The 19,793-nt window shown below is 43.0% G+C and overlaps 1 protein-coding gene across 9 annotated transcripts in view; it reads left to right on the top strand.

Moving 5' to 3' along the window:
• eml1 (EMAP like 1) overlaps positions 1–19,793 on the top strand; it is a 53,472-nt gene that overhangs the window by 19,774 nt on the left and 13,905 nt on the right. For 5 of the 9 annotated variants that reach the window (XM_037071824.1, XM_037071821.1, XM_037071820.1 and 2 more), the window contains exons 2-7: positions 12,350–12,532; positions 12,769–12,822; positions 15,650–15,788; positions 17,563–17,583; positions 18,521–18,646; positions 18,810–18,838. In XM_037071824.1, the coding sequence (XP_036927719.1) occupies positions 12,350–12,532; positions 12,769–12,822; positions 15,650–15,788; positions 17,563–17,583; positions 18,521–18,646; positions 18,810–18,838 (552 nt within the window). Of the gene's footprint in view, positions 1–12,349; positions 12,533–12,768; positions 12,823–15,649; positions 15,789–17,562; positions 17,584–18,520; positions 18,647–18,809; positions 18,839–19,793 lie in introns of those variants that run through there. The other 4 variants (XM_037071822.1, XM_037071825.1, XM_037071828.1 and 1 more) reach the window with 4 other exon arrangements.

Below are 19,793 nucleotides of genomic sequence, written 5' to 3'. Positions count from 1 at the left end.
GTGAGCTAAAAATTGATATGCATTGCATGAACTGATTGCTTGAGGTGTTAACCATCTACCAAATGTTTACATCCGCCATGTTTCCAGCTTCGATCTCAGCAGGTCGTGCACCAAACTTTTTGCCACATTTTTGAGTAGTTATTTCAACTTGAGGGGGCGTTCACATGAATTTACCCTGATGGGAACTCACTTTTTCGTTTATTCAGACCTAGACTAGATTTAGACTGAGTGAAATTTAGACTGATAACTTTAATTTTCCCAATCTGCAACCAATTATTTTTATCATCAGTTTCAAAAATGCCAGGTGGATTATTTCCATGAGCCCATTAATGTTGACTGTGTGAAAAATGATCCCAAACCTAAAGAATGTGGAAAATAAAGAAAATCTGTGACCTACTGATCAAGTGAATATCAAAATAGTCGCAAATTATTATTATTTTATTTTTTTTGATTGGCTGAAAGGACCAGTTGAAGTTTTTGCTGAGATGAAATTCACATTTCAGTCATGATATCTGAGTTTTGTCCAAATGAAAAATTGCTTTTGCTGTTTTCCCTTTGAGGGCTGAATGCGACTTCAGTTGTTGTGCATTCGTGCTGAGACAAACTGTTAATACTGCAATACATAAAATAATATTCTGGCACCAGTGTCACAATGCTTCCCGTTGCCTTATTGAGGCAGCGACCCTTTCGTGGTTTCTCTGCTGACGCTGCACGTCTGCATGAGCTCAGCTCTCTATAAAACTCTCCATAAAACTCAGAAGCATTTTGTTATATTGTTGTGCGTGGTGTTGTAACCTTGTGATGTGGTGCGTTTTGTTCAGAAATAAGGTCAGAGTCAGTGTGCTCATGGAAAACAGCCTCTTGGTGAGCCAGTGGGCAGGGGATGCCATTTGTTGTCCTTACTGAGTATTCCCCCTCTCCTCTCCTCTCCTCTCCTCTCCTCTCCTCTCCTCTCTTCTCCTCTCCTCTCCTCTCTCTCTCTCTTCCTCTCTTGTGTTTTCCTCTACTGACACACATTCATGCAGCCTCATCTCATGACCCACTAAAACAATCAGGCATGTAAAGCAGTTCCAGTGCTAAATATATACATACTGGCTCTGCCTGTGTGTCTGTGCAGCTAATGCTTCTGCCGGTCAAACATGAGAGGGAGAAGCACTCTCTGGTTATGTGTGACTGTATTTGTATATCGCTGTGTGTGTCCATCTTCAAGTTCGTGTTGCGCATGTGTGTGCATGCCATCACAAGGTCGGGAGAGGAGACACGCAGGCTGCATGAGTCCTTGGACAGGATGTCAGGGCTGTGTAAAAATACCATGAAAGAGCCAAAAACAGAATCATGTCAGAACCTTCCACACCGCAAGGAAACGCTAAATGTGCTCAGCAGAGGGTCGACTTCTACCTGTGGGGGAGGGCGACCAGTCATAAATCACACAAGTCAGCAGAATCCCAGGGAGATGCCATTATTTTTAGTCCCTGCTTGATGCTCAGAGTCACATCAAAGCTATTCCGTTCCATCTGTGAGACACAAGAAAGGAAAACAGTCATTAAAGAGTCATGAATTTTTACACTTGGAGAAGCTGTATAGCACAGTCAGGCACTCGCATTTGTTTCAAATTAGTATGCAAATGATTTCCAGCGCAGATCATCAGTGTGTGTCTGCGTGAGCGCAGGTATGTCAGCAGTCATGAGCGCACATATCCGTGCATATGAATGCCTGTGCATAAATCTCCATTTTAATCCAACAATATGCCACCAAACAGTTTAAGCTTAATCAAAGATCCATTTAATTACTGTAACAAGGTGACGATGGCTCGATTATATTTATGGTAATTATCTCCATAAGCCTACTGTCTCCAGTGGGCCCACAGCCACGGCCCATTGATTTGTCCTCTCCTCATCTCGGAACCTTGGCCAGGATTTCATCTGTCCAGTTGTGATGTGAACAGATATAATTAACCTCTGGGTGCCCGTGGTGCAGCTCCCAGGAGCTGCTGGGCACCATAATTGGTCTCCTTCTGTTAATGGAAGAACCAAGAGGGAAGCCCCAGCTCTGCTCGCATGTGTGCGTATGGCCACCACTGCATGTGTTCAGCCTGTCTGTAACAGATGGAGAGGGAGAAGAAGAGGAGAATCCCATTAGAAATTCAATTAAAAATAGATGCATCAAGAAACACAGGTGCAGAGATGAGAGGAAAGAGGGTGGACATGATTATTTGATCTTATTTCCCCTCTATCTGTCAGTTTCAATGAGGAGATAAAGGAAACATCCACGCTTTAACATACCCAATTTACATAGTTGCAATGTACTGTGTTTTCATTGACCAGTGTTGGCATATTTCTCAAACTTAACATACTAGGCATGATTATGGATGTACCATTAATTCAGAGTTAATTCATCATTAACATAGGTGGTAAATGTCACATATTGTTTTCAGAATCACAGAGCAGTGAAGAGAAACAGTTTTGCCGCCAGAAATACAGAACGCGGCGATAAGCTACCAACCCTTACACTAAAAGAACAATCATTAACAGAACAGATGACCTGTTAACTCACATGAAACTTGAAGCAGTCTCACTGTTACCTTTTGTCTTTGTTGTGGAATAAATCTGACGTTACTCAAAGCTGTTGTTCTCAAACTTTTTCAGCCTTTGACAGTGTGAACAGAGCAGTGTTGAGTCTGATTTTAGTTTGCTAGTCTGCTCAGATTCCCTCCTGTCAGGCTGTGCTGAGGTCTGAGATGTATCAGCATTTCTTTGAACTCTGTCTGTTTACGCCGCTGCTCTGACTGAAGGCTGTTTTTTTTCCCAACTGCTGAAGAGCTGGAAAATGTGTTGCCGTGACAATGAGAAACTGTGAGTTGTTGTGTCAGTGTCTGCGGCTCAGCTCAATACTAAGTTATTGATAGTGTGTTTTTGATAGTAGGTGCTGTTTTTAAGGCTCTCGAGGCACCCACATTAGGAACCACTGACCCAGAGGCCCCCATCAACGCTTACATTTAAAGTCTGGAGAGCCAACACCGACGATCAATGAAACCTCATGGCTGACTGGTCCAATCAGTGAGCTATGGGAAGAATTAAAATGATGACACAGGACTCCTCAAAGTCACCAGAACTATTTAACCCACTAGAACTGAAACAGCGCACAGCTCCAAATGTGAGGGATATTTCTTATCTCAGATTTATTTAGAAATCTGTACAGTAACACCCACTGGTAATAAAGCTCACAGCTCAGAGAATTCCTTGATTTTTTTTTTTTTTTTCACCAAAAGCATTTAAGTAAATCAGAATCCTTGTAAACATCCCACGGGTCTGAAGCGACCGTCCACTGTGACCACGGCGAGCAAAGATAATATAATGAGGTGGCCTTGTCAGGTTTATCACTCACTCGAGACAAACATAGCTGGGACAGGCTCAGGTGTGTTTTCTGGGTGATGTGACGGCTGTGGTTGTAAAAATAGACCGTATGTAGAAGCAGTCAGGATTGTTGTGTGGAGAGGGCGCAGAATAGTAAATCATCCCAAAATAACTCCCGAAATGCATTGAACATCTCTGACATATAGGAGTGTGAGTGCACCAGAGGGACAGAATTCAAGAATAGAAACGCTTTAAAAACAGTTTTTTAACATAACCATCTGTCGAGTTGAGCACACCCCATGCACCGAGCGAACATAGAGCCATGTAGTCCTAGTTTTGATCGGGCAGTTCAAGGCACCAATTTATAGCCCAGGCCCCCAATAATCTATCGCCTCCCTTCCCGATAATCGTGCCGCCTGGTCTCTAGTTGTGTAATGATCTCATTCGCTGCCAACACTAGTGCCACTGTATGTTATCTTGCCTCCAGATGGCAGATGTACAATTGGCTGATGTTCAGGATGGTGACAGTCTGTATGTGTGAGACCATTCTCACACCATGGAAATCTGGTTTCCCATAACAACACTCTTACTGGATGGAACAAAATGAGTGCGTGCACACACACACACACACACACACACACAAACACATATTGGATAGAAGAAGTGTCCCGCCTCCTGTTCCTTCCTGGTTGTTTGTTACGGAGGGGACAAAGCCCTGTTTTATGTGGAGAAAGGTTGAGACTGAGAAAGAGGCTTGTGTCAGAGCCCAGAGTCGCTGCCAAGCATGACTTAGAGCCTCTGTGGTCTGTTCCTGCCCTAAAAGTCACGGCAGCAAGAGAGGTGTCTTTCTTCAGCCGTCTGTTACTTTTTATTAGCTCAATCCTAGACAGAGATGTCACATAAAGTACAAATCACCGGTGTTTGGGCTGAATATAGCTGCCATAACAACTGCCTCCCGGTTTGTGATGAGTCAGCAAAGAGCCCCATTTTCATTCAGGGACCGCAGCAATCTGTTTACAATATTATGGCGAGGATATTAACAGGCTTGTGGCTGCAAACCTTTTTTGCAAAATTCATCAAACACATGGCCCCCTTGTGACTCATATAGATCCAATGAGTTTTTGTTTTTGTTTTTTTATTAGGGAAGGTGCTTATATATGTATTAGACACCCAAGACAAAACAAACGTTGAATTATTTTGTTTCTCTCATGCCCAGCCCCTTGCTGGTAATGAGATTGTTTCGGTCACTGTAACTTGAAATGCTCAAATGGCAAATATCACCAGCAGTGGTGTGTTCTCAGAGCCAGTACTGTTTTCCTCCTGCTCAAGTTTGCAGGCCCTAAAACCTTAAAAGGTCAATTTGGCCAGAGGAGTGCGAAGAAACAACTGTGTAGACATTATGTCAAATATGTCTCTGTACTGTGCTGCAGGTGTGTATGGAAGTTAGCATGCTAACCAGCTAGCATGTAATAATAACACTTTGTAACAGTCCAATAATCAAACCCCTATCTCACAGCTTGGAGGTCTATGTATTGTATAAGCTCCCCCAGCTTTAATTGTTACAAACAAACAAAATAAATTCACAAAATGTCAAGTAAGTTATTATTCTCACCTCTATTTTCATAGGCAATACAACTGTACACCATCTGACTTTGATATTATATGCTGCCCCTTATATTTTTGAAGCGACCTTAGGATTCCAGCTGTATTTTACAAATGACACCTTTAAACCTTTCTAGCCACTGTGTAACCTGTCTGAAGAACCGATGACTAAACGCTATCTAAAGGCCATTAAAGGCTTTGACCTTTTCTCCACACAGGGAGAGACAATAAAGCTTAAACCTTTTTCCACTAATCTCTCATTCAAGTAAGGTTATTTGAATCCATAAAGAGGATGGCAGACCCTGCCACTAACACTGAAAACGTTACACAGAGATATAATGAAATACTTTAACTACATTGAATGACATTTGCTGAGTACATGTAGGGTTTGATTTAATGAAAATCTTCAGCATTACAACTTTAAATGTGTTTGAAATCTGAATCAGTCTTTCAAAAATCCTGTTAATGTCCATGTGAATTTATAAGCCCAGTTAATGGTACACATTACTTTCGCAAAGTCACTCCAGTTTATCATATTGAAACGTCCCATGCTCTGAATTCTGCATGTCCTCCCAAAGAGTCCGTCGCTAAAGCTAATCTGTAGTTGGACTGAGCAGCACAGACGAGAGCGAGAGAAACAGAGGACAGATGTTGGAGAAAAACTGCCGAGCCCTCTTTAAGTGTAATCCTCCAGTCTCTCTTTTTCCTCCCACAGTCAATTCATTGCGAGCCCTGTTTCAAGACTCCATCCCACCACAGCTTTTTGAGACAGACAAATAGAGGGAGAGGTGAAGGAGGTTAGCGACGGAGGGAATACAAATCCAGCCGGCTGCTAAGCTCAAACCCCCTGAGTGTAGGGATCACTAGCACTGAGCAAGATCTGCTCCACATATCCAGCATAATCCCTCCGCCACACCGTGAACACTTCCTCTTTGACAGTGTGTGTGTGTGTGTGTGTGTGTGTGTGTGTGTGTGTGTGTGTGTGTGTGTGTGTGTGTGTGTGTGTGTGTGTGTGTGCGTGTGTGTGCGTGTGTGTGTAGGGGGGGTGTTACTGGCATATATACAGTATGGAGTTAAGAAGAAGTTATTCTGCCTCAATGGGCCGTGTCTTTTCTCTCTCTCCTTTTGACTTTCAGATTCATCCCACCATCGCGGAAAGTCTTCAGGGATTATAGCAAAGTTACTGTCTTTGGACAGCTTATATTTCAGTTTATTAGAATTAGAAAGGTAGAAAGACACTCCCCACCATTGTTACTATTTTATCAGGACCTGGAAAAAAGATATTTAACACCACCTTATCTCTGATACCTCTAATATCACAATAGTACTGGGCCACTACAGCCCTTTCAAGCAATATTGAGCTGAAAAGACAATTGCACAAATGAATTAAGATGAGTGGTTTGTTATAATTCTGAGGTGTTAAAAAAACTTAAAACACCAAAGAATAAACGGACAATGCCGCTCCTTTCTTGACCTCACTTCACACTTTAATAATTTATACACAGTCCCTTAGGACTCTGTGGGCAGACAAAAATGCTGATGCTGTTCGGTGCATCGCCTGATCATTAACTCAGCCACACCCGGCCCTGCTTGTGCATCCGTGTGTGTGTGTTGATGCATGTGTGGAAGTCTTTGTGGTGGTGTGAGCAGCAAGGTGGGGGAGCTTGCATCGTCCCATTTGACCTGCATTTGACCCCAGGAAGGATGGAGCTGATGGGAGGAAGGAAGGGCAGGAAGAGTTTAACATGCTCTTAGGCGAACAGTAGGATCTCTCGTGGGGGTCGTTTGGCCTCTCTTCATGTTCCTACTTTGACCCACACACATATCAACAGTTCCATCTTTGTTTTAACCCGCCTGTCAGAGTTTGTGCGATTGTCTCTCTCCCCCGCACTGTCTCCTCTTTAATCTCCACTCAGGTTGTGTGAGGGCTTCCCCTTCTCTGATCCACTTCTATCTATTTATAGCCCCTAAGCTCCGGTCCAGCAGGAGCCATCAAGGCGGCTTGTAAACCAAGCGTCTGTCTCCCTAATCTGGCCAGTTGATTAGCTAACACACCTCTCTGCTCGCTGCAGGTGACACACAGGATCGATGAGACTTTAAGTTATTTTTTCTTTCTCCTTCGCTTTCACTCTGTCTCCGGTCTCATTTCTCATTCTGCTGACATGCAGCTGATGGATGATTTCAGTCATGCCTGGGGCAGACGGCAATTTTCTAACTGCTGCAATTTCAGGCGTGATATTTGTCATGTCTCGCATTCTGCATGTTATTACGATTCAGCAACATGTAGTCATATTTTTTCAACCTTTTAGCTATGCAGGCAGCGTGGATGGCAGTGTCAGCCACTTGGCCCACAACTTTGGTCCAGACTGACATATCTTAACAACTGTTGGATGCGTTGCCATGAATCTTTGTCAAGACATTCGTTGTCCCCAGAGGATGAATTCTAATGACTTTGTCCAATACTTTATATTTTTTACCAAATTCCTGCAAAACTATTGACATCCTCATCAGCCTCAGCTGTACTGTGTGTTTAATGCAAATGCAGATGTTAGCATGCTATCATGATACTCTGTTCACATTTGTTTTTTACAATCCATCCTACGTGATCCGATCGCAGGTGGACAGCTTCAAGCCCGACAACTCACAGCTGGCATTAAATGCGTCTCTCACCTCCCCACTCTATATGCAAATATATACAGATCACTGAATCAACAGACATGTTTTTACACAAAGAAAGAAACATCTTCCTGCATAATGTTTGCTGACTTAACAGGTAGACCCAAATGGTTAAGAATTTGTTGTAAACAGTGTTTCACAGGGTTTATAATGTCTCTCCCAACTGAACAAGTCTCAAAATTGAGCGTTTTTTAAAGGGAGTCTGGGGACTTCCTCCAGAGATGAAAAAGAAGTACCATGTATAAGTTACCTTTTTAGTGTATTATTAAATAGAGTTGTACATGTAGACACCTTCCAATATGTTTTATTCTTTAGGAAATGTGGTGTATATATAAACCAGTTGAATCAGTGTGTTCAAACAGCTGTTAGGAGGTACAACTCACTTCAGACACAGAAGCAGACAGGACTTGTATCACTCAGGATCATGATGATACCAGATCTGAAAAGGCTTACCATACTTGCTTTTAACTAAAAGCAGCACTATACTCCCGTACAGCCCACAGAGCTCCTAGCATTATATCTGTAGACTCTTGTTTTATTATGGAGGTTATTCACTGAGACCACCCACATCCACTCTAATTCAACTATTTCTCCCCACTGCCTTCTTCCCTGTCTGTCTCTAAATCACTGCCTCCTTTACCTCTTGGCATGAAATCAAATCCTGCATGCCATTTGATTATGATTAGGTCTGGACTTCCATTAGTGAAGCCAGCAGCAGACTGAAGTGAGGTTGTTTAATAAGTGTGACTCATAGGTCTTGGGAGGAATGGCCCTCCTGAAGGCACAATCCACAGCAGCTGAACTGGCACGATACAGCGGTGCACCACCTGGCCGCGTGCACTCACATTATGAAATTAAACCCAGTTGGCAAACTGTTTTCCGGATGCATCCAGCAAATGGGAACTACATGCCAGCAGTCGGCGTTAGCTTTTCTGCCTCTGAAAAACAGGAATTGTTGTCCTAATGTTGTGACAGGCTGTTTCCTGCAGCCTCGTGTTGCTCTGATCTGTTGGATTTCTGCAAACACTGGCTGGTGGTTTTTCAAAACCCCCCATTGTGGCGCAGCTTAACCTGGCCGCTGAACTTTCCATCAAGTCAGTTCGGCTTTTGTTGTTCCGCCTTGCGTTGCACCGCTGGGTGAAAAGAAAATAGACATCAATCACTCTGGCTGTCAGTGTGCATGAGTTCTCGAACACATGGTGAGACAGCTGGTATCTCGACGGGGGAATTTCCTTCATGTCATCGTCTTCGATTCCTTGAGTGTGTACTTATATATATTCTCGCCCTCACGTGTTTTTGTAAAGTATATAAAAGTGCAAGTCTAAAAGAAGAAAGCCAGACAGCTCAGGGCTCCTGCAGGAGATATTTTATACATGAAGTCGACTTGTGTTGCTGAAAAAGTGAGAGGGCCAGGACGGTTTTAGTCCTCCTCCTCCTTTAGTGTGTTGATCTTCTTGGTTGAGGAGAGTGCAAATGGGTGGAAATGGGTCAAAGCCTGTGTGCACGCTCCAGCGTTCATAATTGATGGCGGCGAGGTCAGCAAATGACTCAGGAATAAGGAGGAGATGAGAGCGGGTGTGGTTACTACAGAGCAGGAAAAATGAACAGAAGAGAGTGCCTGCTTTCTATTTGCCCTTGATCGAGTAGTCGCTGTGGCTGAGGTGATGGACAAGCACTTAAGCGGGCAGGTGGTCCTGCCAGAGCGACATGGCCTTGCAGAGAAAGGTAATAGTGTCACAATGCATTAGGGCGAGCAGATAGCCGTCCGTCTCAGATTTGCGATCCAGCCACATATTGACCAGATAATGAAACATGGACAGAAGAAGACAGCGAGGGAGAAGCTCTGACAGGGAAGAGTGACAGAAATGAAGTAATTTAAGCGGCCAGGCTGACAGGTGTGAGAGGGGAGGTGGCTGCTGGGGTGAAATGAGATGCTTTGGTTGGGGGGGTGGTGAGAGAGAGGCACGGGTGTCCAGGGGTGGGATGTTTGATGGATTTGTTGCTAAATGAAGATTGACATCTCACCGATTCGTACTCTCCAGACAGAAATCATGTGACCTGCACCCCCAGAGAGTGCTGTCACATCACAGGAGCAAATTTAGGCGCATCAGTGTCACACCATCATCACACAGGCTCCTGTATGAAAACAAACACCAGACTTAAGCTCTGCTGACCTTTCCTGGTGTGAACGTGTTATTGGGCGTTAACTCGCCCCAGAGCTATTAAACCGGGGGAGTGGGGTGACAGAGGGAGGGTGCCCGAGCGGCGCTGTGACAGCCAGTCATTGTACCTCCACGACTCATGGTATCATGCCGCCTTTGTGTCAGTGTTGGGAGCAGACCCTCAACAGATGCTGAACAAATAATAGAGGCTTTATCTAAGGAAATTCACTGAATATGAACAAGGAGGGCTTCAAAGAGAGTGTCTCAGGTGAGCAGACAGTTATTTCTGAAGTCATGAAAAAGAAAGAAGCATCTCCTTTGAGTATGAATCTGTAAGTGAGTGTATAAGTGTATGAACTAAAGCAGAAGTATTTCTTATTGTGTTTCGCTGCTGGGAGTGTAATGTATTAGATTGTGCACCTGCAGTTTTCATCTAACTCCATTTCTCCAGATGGGGAGTTTTCATTATGGCGTCTCACTGGGCGGCCGGTGAAGCAGAGTGTGTTTTCCGGAGAAATCTTCTGTGTGTTTTCATCACAAAGCACCGGTTATAGCCATGACAGTGACAGGAAGTGATTCCAGATGAATCGAAGAGGGCACTGGAGGATGCCTCTGTGTGCGTACAGTACGTGTTGGTGTTTCTGTTTGAGAAGTAATTGGTGGATCCAGCCGTGCTGAATCTGTTCAGATTTCCATTTTCTGCTACAAGCGTCAAGTGTCCCATCTGCCTAACGCAGCCATTCACCATCACGTCTCATCGAGGGGCTTCCCAGACTGAAACAATTCATAACCAGCTCTCACTAATGGAATTTGTCCACTCATAAACAAATCTGTGAAATTGATTTTTCTGCCGTAATCTGCCAGTTAAATTAAACTGACCTCATTGGACCTGATGGGATTATGGTTTAGTTGTGAATGCTTGAGAGATGAAAGTGTTTTGGTGGCAGTTTTGATTTGGTTCCTGATTGGATTTGAAATGAAAGACAACAATGATGACTTCTGTGATATTTTTATATTAGACAAAAAAACTGTGCTAATAAGGACACGGACGAAAACCCTTGAAGGTCGCAACGCTTTGGTCATTTTAAATACGTATTGTTGTGTAAAATAAAATAGTTCTAATTTTGCAGAAATCCTACAGTGTGCTTGAATTTGACATTTTTTATTAAGACTAATTCAACAATGCAATACGCACGGTTGGAAAATCATGTCTGTTAAATTATTTGCATTTGATGATATAAGTGAAACACACTGATGATGATGGATGGAGACTTGTTTTAAAACACTCCACGGTTCGACACAGCTTGTCCAGCCCTGACATCCCAAATTTATTTGAAAAGACGTTATTTACACCCTCTCTTTAGCCAAAACCTTCAGTGTAGCTGTTAAACTAAAAGCATTAGCACCCACCTGAAGGGGATGTGTGAGCTCGACCTCATGTCGAGAATGTTTAATGACTTTTCAAATCAATTTGGGATCTGTACAAAGGTTATTTCGTGTGTTTTGGACTGATCAGGGGGATGTTTATTTTATTGACTCATCACACCACTTTGCCCTCGCCAGATTGTCTGAATGTCGACACATTTAAGATATTTAAATGTGTTTAAAACACCGCTGCCCTTGATTGTTTGAGTATGTTATTTACAGAAGTCGAGCGCTTCCTCAGAAAGCCATAACGTTAGCAGGCAGCTCAGACTCACAGGAGGAACACAGACTGCAGATCTGCCTAATCACCAGATGCCTGCTCTCTAATGCATAATGCATTAAACTGTTATTGCAAGTCTGCAGGGAAAACACAGCAGTGATTTACATTAATATTTCATCAAGTCCCTGTGACATCAAAGTCTTAATGGAGGAGACCCTGCCTGCCTGCACGCGTGTGAGTGTGTGTGTGTGCGTTGCCATTAATGAAGTGGACCCCGGTGGCCTGTTCTTGGCCTCTATCGGGGGTCAGAGGGAGAGGTGGGAATGACGTGTTAAGTTAGTTTCAACTCAGTGAACAAACAAACGGGCTCATGAATAAAAGGTTTAATAGAGAAGCAGCCAGGTCTTTGAACCAGATGGCGAACCCTTTCACAGACAGTCAGAGGGAATAAAAAGCATAAAAGTGTGATTACGGTGTGAATGGAGTTTGTATTTCAACCCTGGCTTTGCACTTTCTTTTTCAGTCCTTCCTTTCGGTCTTTCTCTGTCCTATATTTGTCTCCATCTGCGTGAATGAGAAGGCATGAAAAGCCTTTTTAAATAAAAGCAGTTGATAGTAAAATCCAGAGCCCAACATGGCTTTTTGGAAATAATTGAATGCTTTGAGACAGAATATCTTAAAGGTGCTATTTGTAAGAAAAGTTGATTTTTTTAATCCTACTCTGGCCTTTGAGGTTTTTAGGACAGTTCGGCCGGCATGCCAGAGAATATGTTCTATTGGCATCCTGCTGTGTATAAAACAGTTCCTGTCGTCTGTGACACAACCCGACTTACATGTGATCGTATGTGAAAGAAAACTCTCCGCCTTCAGCTTTGTAACGTTTTCCTCATCTCTGACGTGTGTGTCCTCAGATGACAGCGCGTCAGCGGCCAGCAGTATGGAGGTGACCGACCGCATCGCCTCCCTGGAGCAGAGGGTCCAGATGCAGGAGGACGAGATCCAGCTGCTTAAGTCTGCTCTGGCCGACGTGGTGCGCCGGCTCAACGCGTCTGAGGAGCAGCAGGCCATGGGGTCACGCAGAGGACCCACCAAAGGTAACGTATTTACATCAGCATGGTCTCTCAGTTGCTTTTTTCTGGTATGCAGAACAACAGGGTTTGTTGGAGATCTCTGTTTTCCTCTTTCTTTTCTGATCATGTCTCTTTCGAAACCTGCTTATTTCCTTTCTCTGACTGGTTGTCGGTCTCCTCTCTCTTTCTCTCTCCCTCCTGTCCTCTCCTCTCCTGGACCGTGTTGTGCTGTTAAACGTGTTGTGTGTCATGTGTATTAGACCCCGCTTTGATGAGAAAGTCTCCCTCAGCAGACAGCAATGTTGGGAAGCCAGGTATGCTGACTGTGAAGTCTTGTCTGCACTAACCAGGCCTGGTGTTGCGTTTACAAAAAAGCACCTTTCAGTCACTGCCTGCTGGAATTCTATAGTCCACACTGTAGTATCTCACCAGGAAACACACAGTTACTGTCAGTACTACACTGCCTGAGGTCAATGCACTGTGGTCTGAGTCTGGAGATAGAAATGCTTTTAGCCAGGGGGCATCAGCATTCCTCTTTATATTGCTTCTAAATCCAAGAACTCATTGATGATTTTAATCAACCCATGCACCACCACATTAGAGAGAATTAGCTGCTGAGCATGTTTTATGTTAACATCTGCGTATATGCAACTTTTCTGTTAAACGACAAATCAGCCCATCACTCTCTTCTCCCTGTCAAAAAAGAAGAACTGTTGAAAAGTGTTGTGGTGTAATTTAACAACATTTACACCTGGCAGTGTAAGTGGTTGTAGCCTCAGCTATAAAAGTTGCAATGGAGCAATAGTCTGACATTTTGGCAAATAGACTTGTTAGGTCTCTTGCCGAGATTTAGATGAGAAAATTGATGTCAGTTAAGTGTCTGTCAAGCGGATATTGGATCGGCTCAGATAGGGTCAGATCGTAGGTCAGTATTGATCTTCTCATCTATTTGTTGACAAGAACATTAATAAACATGGTACCAAAAATCAACACGATGACCCATTTGCAAAGATAATTGTTTGCAGTGCGTGTTTCTGCAAAGTCAGGTTGCAACTTTATGTTTCTCTGGGTTCAGTTTTTCATTTTATGGTCTGCTTAGGTTTAGACACAAAAACCATTTGGTCGGGGTTAGGAAAATATCCTGTTGCCTGATTCTCTTCTGGTTCTACCACAGTCAGCACATAATCACAGGATAAGAACTCACTGAACTGTCATAGATTTCTACTCATTTTCTGTGTGATATTGCATGTGTCAATTTTCAGCTGAGTCGTGTTCGATACAATCAAGTCTCTCCAACAGCATCTTTACCCAAGAGGCTGATGAAGTCATGCATGTGAAATCAGCTGCACTTCATCCCTTTTTATGTGCTCAAACATGCATTTGAATGATGAACCAGAAACAGATTGTAATTCTGAGCTGCTGCCAGCTCCAGTCTCTGGAGTGACTGCGGACGGAAGAAGTTTCAGTTTGATCTGGGAGCCGGAGGATGACTCAGACTCAGAGCTGCTTTCCTTTACTGCTCTCCCCTTTACGCTGCAGGGAGGCAGCAGCCTGCCTCCCTCAACTGAACGATCAGCTTCACAAAGCCTAACCCAGGCACACAGACTGCACATGTTCAGCCATGGACACACACACACAGGAACACATTCATCTTCTTTAACATGCTAACAAAATTACATCCTCGGTTTGCCCCTGCTGTGTAATTACTACATGAAAGATAACAGGGCATTGTGTGTGTGTGAAGGCCTGTGTGCGCATGCATGTGTGTGTGTGTGTGTCTGCCGAATGAACAAGGTCTATTAAATATTTATCACTGCAGATAGAGCTGCAGCTTGGATTTGTTATTCTGGGCTAGCCTGACTGGCATGTGTGTGCGTCAAACTGAGTGTTTGTGTGTATGTGTGTGTGCATGACCCTTTTCTTTTGTTGAATCACCTCCTGCAAATGATCTATATAAACAACTCACTAAAAAACAGAACTATATTATCGATAAAATGAGAAGATAGATTTGGTTGAGTTAATTAATATTTGAATTACATTCAGAATAATATGAATCTCGTGCCGTGTGTACTTTCATCCTAGTGATACATTACACTGTGCAGCTCTAAATGGAGACCATGACCCCGAGGGAGTATTTTATACATGATGTGTTTATGGCTGCACTATGCACTATATAACAGTTAAACATAATTATTGTATTAATACAGCGATATCTCAATTTCCAGCGGCAGAAGAAGTACTTAGCTCTTTCACTTTAGTAAAATACTCTCTATTCCACGTTTCTCTTTACTAAAAAAACAAAGGTATCAGCATCAAAATGCAACAAAAATAAAAGTACTCATTGTGTTTAATGGCCGATTCCAGAATAATATACATTATAGGATTATAACTAGTGATGCATTCATGCGTACATCACTTTAATATTGCAGCTGATAAACTGGAGCTAATTTAAATTATTCCATATATTGCTGGGTAGCTTTGGAATTTCCCCCGAGGATTAGTTCAGTGTCATATTAATGGACAACAACCTTCAATCATAATGTACTCTGTTTTGTGTGATTAATCTGAATCTGCAAATTAACTAGTTACTAAAACAATTAAATAATGTAGTTGAGTAAAAACTACAATATAGGACCTAAAATTAGCAGTGAAGTTAATGTAGTTACTTTTCAGCGCTGGTAGTGACACATATCTTATGGCACCAGGTGGACAAGGCAAAGTTTCCAGGAAAACCTTAAACTTAGCAAACAGTATTGCCTTAGGCATTCATGACAGTTGTTAATACTGTTTGTTTTGTGCTTTGTGGATGTTATTTATGAAGTAATTAAATCAATTTTGTATCACTGATGATCATTGATCAGTGATGTCCACAAACCTGTTACTCCAGTGCATGCTGGGAGGCTTTCCACTACACCACTCCTCCCGGGGTGTCAAATACAGCTCTGTTGATTTTCCTTTTTTTTTCTTCAGTTCACTAATATTAAAATGTAGTAATATAGCAGGAGATGCAACTTTTCTGACCAGCATTCTGTAACTTCTCACTCTCACAGGTTGCTTTAATGACCCCACAGCAGTTTGATAACGGTCTTGAATCGAGATTTGTTCTGAACACGCCGCTTGTTGTTGTCCCGTTTCTTCCAGCCAGGCCAATGATCGCCACCCTGCCGTTACGGCCCACGGTGAACAACGGGACCATCCTACCAAAGAAAGGCAGCGGGACTCTGCCCTCCCCATCTGGATCTGGATCCAGGAAGGACAACAGCACACCAGCCAACAAGAGGTATCACATTGTAGGGAACTTTTGAATGAACGCGTTGGTGTCGAGTGTTTTCTGTTGAATTCAGTTGATTTTTGTAGTGTTTCTTTACCAAACCTTTACCACACCCTTGTAAAAGTGTTAAATCCTGACATAAGCTCCACGCAGTCCAGGTGGGGAGGTCTTGCATGTATCACATATCCCTGTGCAGGCATTTTATTTGTCTCAACAGACATTTGCATCGCTGTCCGTCTGCGCCACATCATCTCATTCGAGCCATAAATCATCCTATTTCTGGCTTTTTTATCAGCTGACATTAAACAAAGGCTGATAAACAGAGGAACAGTGTCATCACTAGTGTCTCTGCTTCCCTGCTTGTGTGTGGGTGTATGTGTATGTTTGTGTGTTTATACATGCATCTGGAGCACAGGTTATCAATCTTGTCTGTCAGGGGGAACAATAGCCTTTTGCCATCTCTGGATGACATTACCATAATCAGATGGAGCGCCGCAGACGGCAGAGAACGGCTCCGGTCCAAACAGATGTGAACCCCCCTGTGGTGTCGTTTCTATGATTTTCCATGTGTGTTCTCTTATTTCTGCTTAGTGGGTTGTTCTCTGATACTGATACTTGTAATTCTCGCTGACTTCACACCTTGAGGCTCACTGAAGAGGACTATAAAGAAATGGTTCTGCAGACTGAAATGTAGCCAGGGTGAGGATGGTTTATAGGAACAAACCCTCCGAACAAGAAGCAAGACAGGAAATGTGTTTCGGTCTGGTTTGTTTCTCCTTGTTGAGTTTCCTTACCTTCCGAGCTCGACCGACTCTTTCTAATTTAGTTTCTCAAACTTTAGCTTGTACTCGAGCCAAGATTTTAGATAAATTGAAGATTAGGCCAAGCCTAGAGAGACCTATTTGCTCAGTTTTGCTTTTTTTTTTTTTTTTCGTTTTCCACCATTATGGCTTCAGTACTGTTTCAAATTCTTCTCCAGAGTGCCCAGAGCTAATTCTTGTGTAGAAAATGCTGAATGTCTCATAATTGTATTTATTTATTGGCCCATAAGTTGAAAAAAGTTAATTGACTGTAATGAGCCAGTAAAGACCCCATCCTGTTCATGTTTTTGATCCCCCCGCTTGTTTACACCCTCAAATTTCCAGAAAAAATACACATGACTTCAGAGTCTGATATGAATGAAACTGCTGAATGAGTTTTCATGCTGCGTTGCTAAATAAAGGATTTTAATTTTTCCGTCCGCTGAAATGTAGACATTTTTGGGACATCCTCTTGACATTACGGTATATTACAGATCAGATTAGAATAGATGTATAGAATTATCCTGATTTTTAATTAATGTGGATTTGATACTGCCAGGTGGTCAGACAGATTTTACCATATATTGCAGAGTGAAGAAAGTCACTCAAGTAAGATTTACTTGCTGTTCTAGTAAATACAAATGAGAAATTTTAGGTTTACAGAAAAGGTCATATTTATTAACCCAACTGAAAGGCAGTTCACCTACAAGTAAAAGATCAGTCATCATTCACCCGGCTTTTCGATCAGCATGGGACTGAGTTTAGTTGGTTTGCATGCAGAGTTTACAGTCCGTGAGCCGTCTCTCCTGTTTGTGTTTGCTTGTGTTGTCTGTCTTTCCCATATCTCCTGTCTCGCATGTTCCTGCTGTCATGTATTGTCTCTCTCTGATAAAGTGATGTCATACCCTGTGTGTGTCCCTTCCACCTACAATGTGATGTCCTGTGAATCTGTCCACTCTGTCTTCTCTGTCTCACTCTACCAGATTTCTCTACCTGCCCCTCAGGTGAGAGGAAGTTACAGCGTGCTGCTCACTTTCTAACCTCATGGCTGCTGTGATCCGTGCTAACTCTGTTATTAATCCCCTTCACCAAGCTCCGTGATAACCGTGGCATTCCCTTTCACCATGTCGCTGATTGCTAACACTCGCTGTTTGCTGTTTGACGCATTGTTCTTTGGAGTTTGAGTTATTTACTGTCGGTGTGTGGGATTAGTCTAAACTGCAGATTGGTCACAATCCCATCAGTGCTGGCACACACACACAACAGCCTTCCCCAATGCCCGGTGGCCCAATTACTATGATTCCTCATGGGATAACACAGCAAACAACAGTTTCTCTCTCTCTCTCTCTTTCCTCTTTCTATTCTGTTCTGCTCTTTACTGAACAAACACACACAGGCTCTCCAGAAGGGATAACGGCCAGCGGCCAGTTTCAGGACCTGAATAGACTTTTCTCCCATAGGGTGGATTAGGTGACTGTGCCTACTGGCCATTGGACTGCTGATGGAGCCTTTTCATTGTTGTGAATAGGCAGGCTGTCTGCACCACTGATATGCAGATTTGCACAGGTCGGTACTGATGCCGTGGACACTGTGAACACCACAGTAAAGAGAGACTGTGAAACTGTGAGGAAACAACGAATATCCACATATCTTTGTTTTTCTCATCCGCTTCGGTGCAAAATCTCTCTGACACTGTTGAAAAAGAGTCACACTTTAAAAAAAGAAAAAAAAAACTCTTAGCTGAATCATAAGATAAATACATCTTCCCTTAAGAGCTTTCAGAAGCTATATCCTGGATGAAAACTTACCTAGAGGGCATTTTTAGAAAAGCAGCGTCAGGTACTTATATGACCTATTTCTTCTGCTTCCCCCCCCACCTCTCTCTCTCCCTCTTTTTTTTTTTTTTTTGGCCTCTGTCCACCTTCCTCCTCCTCGCCACAGCACTGTGAGGCGAGCCAACTCAAACGAACATGTCGGAACGCTTACGCGGAAAGATTCAGGCGACAAGGGCAACCGCACCCGAGCGGGATCCACCGGCAGCAACTCCAGTGGCAAAAGAAGTGACAGGTAACGTGATGTTTAAAGCCAGCTCTCCTCCATCTGCACAGTCAGTGAGGTTGTTCTGTCTGATCAAGACAGGAGACTAACACACTGATCTCCTTATAATCAATGGTTTACCTGGAGCTGTGATGCTGAATGACAGCTGTCTGTTTACTCATTTACTTTGCAGCAAACAGAGGGATCCAGTGTTCAACGCAGGTAAGAACTAGAGGCTCTTTCATGGCTCCAAAAGCTTTGGTAGTTTGATGCAGTGATACAATCCATCGAGAGCCATTACAAACTCAGTGGCTCCCTGTGTCAGTAAAAGGTCAACTCATTTTTGAAGGAAGGCTGTCAAAATATCTGTATATTTATCTGCGGTGTGTTCCCAGAACAAGACAGAAATTGATGTTAGCTATAATCTGAGTCAGTGCATTGGACTGTTTTCCTGCACACAGAGGACCACTGAGGGCGTCTCTTCATGATGTCGTGTCTTAATCATCCATTCTTTCCATGATCTGTTCATCCCACAAGTTATCCATCACCACATCTTCACATCCACACCTCCATGCCTTGTTTTCTTTTTAACAAGCTTCCTTCTTCCGTTGTGTAAATCAACTCACCTCAGTCGTGTACTATTTAAGGTTTGGAGATTCCCATTAGATGTTTTCAGTTTATGGCGTTCTATTCCAGAAGTCTGCATGAGACAACCATCTCACAGTTTGCTCGCCAAAACAGAAAGCAGGGCGCACACAACACAATGGGGCTGAAGATGAAATGAAATGAGTATTGATCAGAATTTCCATCTCCAGCGTGCTATTGATTTTTGCACAAACTGAACTGCTGTTTTTAATTTGGATTACCTGGCTCCACTTTTGCAACCTAACAAACTACATTAAATGTTTGTTTAGTTTGAGGTCTAGTAACAGCAAATACATAAAAACACACGTTCTTTGCAAAACCATCAGATTACGAGGCAGAGGAAGGTAACGCAGTAAAAAATCAGTCACGTGATATTAAGAAGTGTTAACCGCTCTTTAAATATCCCCACGGTTGATGCTGATGAGGAGAAAGTTCGCCACCGGGTTAATTATTACCACTGCACACCACTTACTGGATATTTGAATTAATTACAGACAAATAATCTCCTGCAAAGCGGCGCGATCAGGGCAGT

Source organism: Acanthopagrus latus, chromosome 16, assembly GCF_904848185.1.
Source record: "Acanthopagrus latus isolate v.2019 chromosome 16, fAcaLat1.1, whole genome shotgun sequence".
NCBI lineage: Eukaryota > Metazoa > Chordata > Actinopteri > Spariformes > Sparidae > Acanthopagrus > Acanthopagrus latus.
The sequence above is the reverse complement of the archived record's forward strand: the minus strand, read 5'-3'. Positions and strand labels throughout refer to the sequence as shown.